Source organism: Tursiops truncatus, chromosome 9, assembly GCF_011762595.2.
Source record: "Tursiops truncatus isolate mTurTru1 chromosome 9, mTurTru1.mat.Y, whole genome shotgun sequence".
Classification (NCBI taxonomy): Eukaryota; Metazoa; Chordata; class Mammalia; order Artiodactyla; family Delphinidae; genus Tursiops; species Tursiops truncatus.
Genome location: NC_047042.1, coordinates 15,989,083 through 15,998,565, shown reverse-complemented (window position 1 = coordinate 15,998,565; position 9,483 = coordinate 15,989,083). Strand labels below are relative to the sequence as shown.

The 9,483-nt window shown below is 39.9% G+C and overlaps 1 protein-coding gene across 3 annotated transcripts in view; it reads left to right on the top strand.

The window, feature by feature from the left end:
• Positions 1-2,102: 2,102 nt before the first annotated feature.
• Positions 2,103-9,483, top strand: part of BCAP29 (B cell receptor associated protein 29) — a 40,497-nt gene continuing 33,116 nt past the window's right edge. The window contains exons 1-3 of one of the 3 annotated variants that reach the window (XM_019940628.3): positions 2,103-2,201; positions 2,666-2,772; positions 5,964-6,064. In XM_019940628.3, coding sequence (XP_019796187.1) covers positions 2,681-2,772; positions 5,964-6,064 — 193 coding nt within the window. In that variant the 5' untranslated portion in view covers positions 2,103-2,201; positions 2,666-2,680. Of the gene's footprint in view, positions 2,207-2,665; positions 2,773-5,963; positions 6,065-9,483 lie in introns of all 3 variants that reach the window. The other 2 variants (XM_019940629.3, XM_073809575.1) reach the window with 2 other exon arrangements.

The window sequence follows — 9,483 nt, the reverse complement described above, 5'->3', positions numbered from 1 at the left end:
TGGTAAATATACCTGTACGTAAAATGATGTTAATTTCTGTCCCCCACATCTTAAATATAAAAAAATTTGGTAGCTAATCTGGAGATGATTACACAGTCAGCCCTCGGTGCTAGACCACTTTGTATATGGGACTTGAGCATCCACAAATTTTGGTACCCACAATAGTCCTAGAACCAGTGCCCCACAGATTCCAAGGGACAGCTGTGTATTTGAAATATTATTTCCTGGAGAACAGTAACCAGGTTTTATTTTTAATTTAAAAACCTAATTTTCATACCCTGTTAATAGTAATGTTATTTTTATGCTTCCCAGCAGTTGATGATAATTTTAACTTTAAAGTTCCATGGTTTAGGGAATTCCCTAGCGGTCCAGTGCTTAGGACTCCTTGCTTTCACTGCCAAGGGCGCAGGTTCAATTCCTGGTGGGGGAACTAGGACCCCTGGAAGCTGCGTGGCACAGCCAAAAAAACTAAAAAAAATTTTTAAAATAAAGTTCCATGGTTTGGGGATGTCACTAACAGAATTTTGTTGGTGGTTAATGTGCCACTGCAAGAATTATCTCAGGGACTTCCCTGGTGGCACAGTGGTTAAGAATCTGCCCGCCAATGCCGGGAATATGGGTTCGAGCCCTGGTCCAGGAAGATCCCACATGCCGCGGAGCAACTAAGCCCACGTACCACAACTACTGAGCCTGTGCTCTAGAGCCCGCGTGCCGCAGCTACTGAGCCCACATGCCGCAACTACTGAAGCCCGCTGGCCTAGAGCCCGTGCTGTGCAACAAGAGAAGCCACTGCAACGAGAAGCAAGTGCACCACACGAAGAGTAGCCCCCGCTCGCTGCAACTAGAGAAGGCCCGCAAGACCCAACACAGCCCCCCAAAAAAAAAAAATTTATCTCAGGTTAAGATAAAACAGTTCTGTAATTAAGATATTGGTCTATATTACCAACATAAAAACTGTTATAAGGAGACAATTATCTAAAACTGCTTAATTCAACAGTTTGGGAATATTAAATAAATCCTTTTTAACATAAGCACTATGTTGCCATATTTTTTTTTAAGGCACATTCTGTGCTTTCATTTTTCAATTAACGGATCTTTAAAGATAACTGGCTTTTTCATTAAATATGAGTATATATTAGCAAATAGGGAGCTATAGCCAAAACTTAGTGATTTTTACGTTTGTAAATTAACTCTGTTACACCAGTGTTCTGAGGACAGCAGCATTATTAAAGTAAGGTGCACAGCCGTTCAAGGAACCAGTGTAGAAAGGCAAGGAGTTCTAAACGCCTTTGATTTTTTTTTTAAGTTGCTTATGGTTAATTTATGTTGTCTTTTTTTCTTTTCTGTGTAATCAAGTATACTTGTGGTAAGAGAAAGCACTGATTTAAATGTGTTTTTATATTCAGTAACCACCTCTTGTTTTCACCATTTGTTTAATCTTCCCAAAATAATCATCTCCAGGAGAATACTTTTATGTGCATTCCTGATACATTGTTAATATTGGTGGGAAAATCTTTAAAATTTTGAGTGTTTTCACGCAATTTGAAAACCTGGAAAAAAGTAATTGAAAGAATATACCCATACCCACGTTGTTCTTTCCAGTCAGTCCCCAAACATCACCCGAAAGTGTACTGCCTCTTCCCAGCGCATGGACGAGAGTAGAAAACGTCACACGAAGTGTATGTTGGACGCTACCTATCCTCCTACATTCTCCGAACAAAATGCGGCACAACCAACTTGTTCTGGACAACGAAACTGTGCCTACGGTAAAATACAAACCAGGAAAGGAGTGTTTCAACCACGTTCACTGAGTGTGCAGCACCCTAACCCTCCCGCCCCGGCGCCACTCCTCGCCGCGGACTCCAGCAAGCCCTTTCAGAACGTCGGTTAAGCTCACCCCTCCCACGCAAGCCACACTTCATTAGAAATGTTAAGTCCGCTCCCCAGAAGAAGTTGCACTTGGGAACCCAAGCAGCGGATCTGACCCTCTAATCCACCACCAATTAGAAAACAATTATTGCTAATCATCTTGTTCGCACGCCTGCCACGTCGCCTGGGACCGGCCCCCGAGACCGGAATTGGGAGATGGAGCCTGCGGGGCTGCGGGTGGGGGCGGGGCGCGCTCCCCTCCGCCCGCCGCGGCGTGTGACGTCCCACGCGTCGGCGGCCGCGGAGCAGCGCGGGGAGCCAGGCGGCCTCAGGTGGGGTAAGGCCGGGCGGGACGTCTGGGGGCCTCGGGCCCCGAGGCGGCGTGGAGCGCGGGGTCGCACCGCACTCGCCGCGGTGGGACCGCGGGGTGGGGTCTGCCCCGCGGCGCGTTCGCTGGGCGGGAGGTCCCCCGGGCGCGGACGTTAGCAGAGGCTGGCGTTAGGCTACTGACGCCGCGAAGCTGGACGGAAAGCACTTCCGCGGTGCCGCTCAGGCCTCCTGGCCAGTTCTGCAAGGCTCGCTGGGGAGGTGCAGACGCCGGCCTCCGGGCCCACCCTCGACCCGCTCCCTCCCCTCCCCCAACTCCCCGCCCCGGGTCTCTGCCGGGCGCCTCCAGTTGAGGGGAAAGTCTGATTCCATAAACCTTCTGGCTGGAAACCTCGCGCGCTGGGGGCCTTTCCTTAAACTGAATTTTCTTGGAAAGGCGGTAGGGTGAAATAAATGTTTCTCTATTTAGGTGTGAAGAAAAAAAATGACACTTCAATGGGCGGCAGTTGCAACTTTTCTTTATGCTGAAATAGGACTCATTTTAATCTTCTGTCTACCTTTTATTCCTCCTCAGAGGTAGGAAACCTCCCAAGCGTTACAATAATAAATATATGATGAGCTCTTTAGACGGTTTAGTGTGTTAACGGAAAAAGTTTTCTTAAGATTAAAAAGGTTTCAGTGCTGTTTATATAAAAGGCACTGTTCAGAAATAAACTCAAAAACCAATTAGGTAATATATGATGACCATATTAAAATATCACATTACATAAAACGTTTTATTATATGTACAAATAACTTTTCCACCTCTCTTCTATAGGAAGGGCCTCGTCTTTTCTGTGCTTTTGATTGCAGATGTAATAAAGCAATGGTCATACTTTTGTCACCTGTCTTGTCGTTAGCTTTTACCTTCGTTTTATTGCCCTGAATTACAGCAGTGAACTTAAATAAAAGTAAATGCATAAGTGCTGTTTACAGCACAGCATGATGCAGAAATGTTTCGGTGAGGCAGTGGAATGACCATTTGGAAACTTAAGCCAATAAATGATTCTTAGTTTTGGCCTTACATAATTCATTAGTGTTCGTTTAATGGCAATTTTACCACTTTATCCTCACACAGAATTAATATATATTAAACGTACTAAGTATGAAAAGTATCAGAACCATACATTAGCATTAGTTCCTTAGTAAAGCACCTTCGAAGGACTTCCAGTACTATTTCGATCGAAGCCTTGGCTCACTTTACCCCTGTAATAACCCACTTATTAGGAGTTCAGTTTTACCTCAGGACTGGATAGTGTGAATGATAAAATACACCTGTATAAAAATGTTGCAAGACATTTGTTCACATAAAAGAAAATAAATGAGACCTAGAGATAACCCACTGAAATTTAGTAAGATTCCTCTACCGGAAGAGACTTAAGAAAGTTTTTATCTTGACTCAGGGTCCGGTAGTCTTCTGTTTTTGTCTATCAGCTGTAGCATCACTATTTTCTTTCCTACAAAAAGAAAAATTGAATTGTTATGTAGGAAGCGGCCTTTGAGATGATTTTATTCAACCCATTCATTCTATGGGAAAGTGGCCTGACTGAGGTCATCTAGCTGATCTGTGGCAAATTCTGGACTAGAATCTGCCTTTCAGTCTAGTGCTTTTTCTGTTCCATCACCCTATCTCTTATCCTGTTGATTTTGTTTCAAATCCTTACTAATACCCTGTTAAGCTTTTTGGTAATACTTGCAACAGTAGAATCCTATATTCAAGAGAAAGATGTTATTTATAAACATCTGAATTATAGATAAGGCTTAAGAATTTGCAAAAAAATTTTCTTTGTCAGTTGATCTCTTCTCCATCAAAATCGTGCATAAATTATGGATTTTTTTCCTGCCAAATATAATTTTTTCCTATCCTGATCAAGTATCTGTTAGATTTGTGTGTATGTACATACATTATATAAATATATCCTCATGGACAAATATACTTAAGAAAAATATGTTATATATGCACACAGATAATTTACAATATGTCCTTAACGTGTGTATCCACATCATTTTTTACCTTTCATATGTGTAATCACCATAGTCTTCAAGGAAAAGTCTTCAGTCTTCATTTAATTTGGCTGTCCACTTTTTTCTCACATACCCGCTGGTTAAAGACACATCTCAGAGATCAGACTGCCTGGGTTTATATCCCAACTCTGCAAGTTACTGTGTGCCCTTGGGCAATTTATTTACCATCTCTGGCCAGTTTCCTCATCTGTAAAATGGAGGTAATACTAGTATCCACCTCATATGGTGGTTGTGGAGATTAAATGAGCTAAAACATGTACAAGTGCTTAGAAGGGAAGTATGGTAAGGACTCTATATAGTAGCTATTATTAGCTTTGCCTTGAATGGAGCCTTATTATAAACTGCTCATTGTTCCGTGTAGGGGGTCTCTTTTGTGTTCCCTTTTATACTGTCAATTTACTTGAAATGTGAATTTACATTTGGACCTAGATCAAGGTATTGCCACTTATGTTCTCTTTCTTAAAATACAAATCTTTGTAATGTAAAATTTGAATAGCATCCTTGGATGGAAGCATAGAGGCAAAAGAAACTGCATTGATATCAATCTCTGTCTCCCCCAAACTTAAGGTTATTAGAGTTGTTTTCAAAACATAATAAAGTAAGACCTTTTTTTTTAAGTTGTAAGAATTTGAAATTTACTTAAGTGCTTATTACCGTTGTATGTCTCCTCTGGACTCAGTTAATGTGTTACTCATTTAAAATGCCCTTGTGCAAAGTTTGTTACCCTTTCAGTTGTGTGATGGATTACTTTGTCACTCTTTGCCATTTATAATCCATGCTTTCGTACCTCTGTGTCTTTGCTTATACTGTTCATTCCATCTAGACTATTTCATTTTATTTTTAAATTTCACTTTCTCAAATATTGATCTGGGTGGTAATTACATAGGTATATACACACATAAAAGTCCATCAAGCTATACATATATTAAATATATATACACATATATAAATTTATATATTTGTTTGTTTGTTTGTTTTTTGTTTTTTGGCCACGCTGCGCTGCTTGTGGGATCTTAGTTCCCCAACCAGGGATTGAACCCAGGCCCTCAGCAGTGAAAGCTCTGAGTCCGAACCACTGAACCGCCAGGGAGTTCCCTTTCACGCTACATATTTAAGATTTTTGCTCTTTACTGTGTATGTGTAATACCTCAGTGATTTTTTAAATTTCCGTATGGTAAAAGTAGAGAAACATTTTTACCTGGAGTAGATGTTGAAAGCGCATGTATTTTTTTTTCATTATTAAAATAAATAGTGCAGAGTCGGACCTCTTACTCCTGAAATGTTGTTAATTGTTAGAACAATAGATCTTTGTTATTTCTGAGTTACTGTCCTGATTATATATATTATGATATAAAGTGATAACTTCTATCAGCAATTTAATATTTTACTATAAGAATTCCTTTTTAAGGTTTTGATCATGTACATTTGCTTTAAAAGTTATTTTTACTTTAGAATATTTAAGCCACCAGACAGAAGATAATCAAATGTCAGATTATTATTAAATTTGAAAGAGGTTGTTCTTTATTTCATGAGACATTCTTATTGGTAAGAATTGGTAATTCTCTGGTATGACATAAAAAATTAAATTTCTGTAATTCTTTTCACTCGCTGCACAATTGCCAAAATGTTAATTCAGTATTTAGAAAGTATCTCAAAATGTCCCTTTGATTTTTTACACCTGATGTAATTATATTGCTTTACAGATGGCAGAAGATTTTTTCATTTAGCGTCTGGGGTAAAATTGCAACTTTCTGGAACAAGGCTTTCCTTACTATTATAGTCCTATTGATTGTTCTGTTTCTAGGTAAGTATTAGATTCCTCCTTTGACTAAGCTTAACTCTAGTTTTTATATTATTATTAAATGTATTCATTGATTTTTAATTAATTAAGTTGGTGTTGCCATTAGTATACAGTTGACTTTATATTACATAGTATATTGATAGTGTATGGAGTAGATAATTGATATATTGATAAATAGTTGATAGATATTACTGTTATATACACACAAGCATAAATTGCAGCAGAGTGCAGTGCTTCTTAATCTCTTTTCTGTTGTTTTAAGATTTCAATGCAGTGATGCATAGCCTAGTTTTCAGAGTTACCAGTTATACAGTCATTTGTTATTTTGGTGTCCTAGGCACCCAGGGGCTTAGCTCTTAGGGAGGCAAATAGAGGAGTAGAATCACTAGGACCTCAAAAAGAGTTTTAGATGCAGGCTGTGAATCTTGATTGGATCCTGGTTGAAAAACAACAACAGCACAGATATTTAGGGACTACTGCAAAAATTTGAACATGGACTGGTTGTTAGATAATCCTAGGGAATTTCTGTTAACTTTAGTTGTGATAACAATGTTATTATTATAAAGCAGAAGTCAGCAACCTACAGCCCGCAGACCAAATGCCTATTTTTGTAAATAAAGTTTTATTAGAATATAACCATGCCCATTTGTTTATGTCTATGCATGAACAACTGCAGAGTGGAGTAGTTGAAACAGAAACGGTGTGGCCTAGAACATTCACTGTTTGCCTTTAGAGAAAAAGTTTCTCTAAAAAGTTTCACACCTGTGACATAGGAGTATGTCCTTATGCTTAGGAGTTGCATGCTGAAATATTCAGAAGTGTCATGATAGTTACAACTTACTTTCAAATGGTTAAAAAAAACCAAGTAAAGCAAATGTGGCAAAATGTTAATTGTTGAATCTAGATAGTGGAATATGGATGTTTATTGTACTAGTTTTTCAGCATGTTTGAAATTTTCATGATAACAAGTACCTTAGAAATTAGAAATCAGAAGTAGACTTTTTTTTGTTTGAAGTGGAAAAGAATAGCTTTATTGCTTTGCCAGGCAAAGAGGGCCACAGTGCGCTAATGCCCTCAAAACTGTGCGTCCTGACCTGGATTGGGTAGTGAGGAGTTTTATAGTAATGGTTCAAAGAGGGCATGATCAGCTCGTGGACATTCTTCTGACTGGTTGGTGGTGAGGTAATCGGGTGACAGCATCATCAACGTTCTGGTTCCAGCCGGTCTGGGGTCTACGTGCTTGTGGGCAGCATGCAATTAGCTTCTTCCACTTGGTTGGGGTTTCAGTATCAAAAACGTGCAGATTTTCCCATCATTTCCCCTTTTGATTGTAGGTCTTTCAGTAGGAATCACTGATGAGCAAAATATCTGTCTCTTGATGCCAGGGTGATTCAGCTTCTTGCCGTGGGTGCAGATCATGTCCCTTGGTGGTAGAACTCCTTTATATTTGCCCAGATGCTGGTGGAGGTATTGTGACGTCCAGACAAGACTTTTCTCTAAAAGTAGACCTTTAAGGTTCTTATCAAACTGGAAATTCCATGAATCGAAATAGTTACCATGTTTTTTAGAAGGAGTAGCTGAGCTCAGAGAGATTAAGTAACTTGTCTGAGATCACCCAGCTGCTTCTTGGCACTTCAGTTTTTGATACCCATTGCAGAGTGTATTTTCCCTCAGAATTCCCTCCGAGTTGTGTTGTGGGTTAGGTAGGTTTTACAGGGGCCATAACCACCACGTATGCCACTGTCTTATGAGAAAATGTTTTCTCACATTCCATATTACCAACCTCTGGGGTGGAATCCTCTTTATAAACCAGGATTAACTGGTGTGAGAAGGTATGAGTAGGTAATTGTATCAGGGTATGAATGGGTTTATGCCTCATTTCAAAATGTATTTGTCTCATGGTAAGTTATTAATGTTACTGATTGAATCTCCAGCCATAGAAGAAATAACACCAAGCGAGTAAAAAGCAATAAGGAAAACAGGTACCAACTTTGCCATCAGCTAACTAAATGACCTTTGGAATGGCATTTCACCTGTCTGAGTTTGGTTTATCCATTTGCAAAATAAAGGGAGAGAGCAAATAATCCCTGCAGCTCTTGCTATCTCTAGAAGTGTATTGTGACCTTCCAACTCTAAAATTATCACAAGAATTTCTACTGAAAACTGCCACATATCCATATAAGGAAGGGGAACTTCAGCCAAGCTTCTTTTGGTTACATATATCAGAAATGAACTTCAGCTCACTTGAGCAAGAAAGGGGAACTTAAAGTAAAATACGGGGTTGTTCCACAGCAGCCCAGGGAAGGAAGGAAGCCAAACTCCTAGGAACTGAAGTGTCCTTTTCGTGTCCCTGCATTTCTCACTGGGTCTACTTCACATCTCTACAGACTCTGATACTCTGTTCCCACGTCAGAAAATAGGTACCATACAGCTGCCAAGTTTTGTCAATCTAGCGATATGCAAGGATTAATTAGCCATTTCTTTTTTTTTTTTTTTTTTTGTCCGTGCTGCACAGCAAGGCATGTGGGATCTTAGTTCTCCTACCAGGGATGGAACCCATGCCCCCTGCATTGCAAGTGCAGAGTCTTAACCACTGGACCGCCAGGGAAATCCCTAACTAGCCATTTCTGAATCCCAATTCCAATTCTAAGGGAAAAAATCTGATCAGCTAGCACCAGGTATCCAATCCTCTTCTGAGAAGCTATGGCCAGGGGCAGGGTCACAGAGCAGAATCATGACTGCTGGCTGGAGCCTACATCTGTGGGCAGAGGGAGTAATTAATTCCCAGAGAATAGGAACCTCATGGATGGTTAATGCAGGAGCTTTAACCATGGATGGTAAAGACAGGCAGATAGGGCCTTATCCGTGAAGCCTCAGTGTTTCCATCTCAGAACAGGGGGATAACACGTACTTCACTGAAGTGTCGGAAGGATAAAATGCAGTTACATATGTAAAGTACATAGTCCGGTGTTCTCGTCCACTAGAACAACACTGGTGTAAGTAATGTAAACCCAGTAGGTTTGAATTACTCAAGCTTAATTCATCTTTTATTTTGGAATTTTTTTTCTTGTTGGTCTAATAAGGTAATTATTACAAGGTGTTAACATTCCTAGAGCCAATACTAACTGAAAAGTGTGTGTGCATCTGTGTGTGTTTTAGCACGTTGGAATAGGCAGAAAGGAAGTAGGAAACCCAGGAGAATATGTTCAGTGTCAGCACAAATGCATCTTGGGAATTTGAAAGCGTCCACAAGTGATCCAAAAAAAGACTATCTCTGTGTGCCTTATAGAAAATTGACTTTGTCACACCCTCCCTTTATTGTTGCCCCATCCCACTTTTCATACATGTTCTCTTCGTTATTATGCAAGCAATTCATTCTACAAATGGGTTTTTATGACTATTTATATTTATTCTTTGATAGT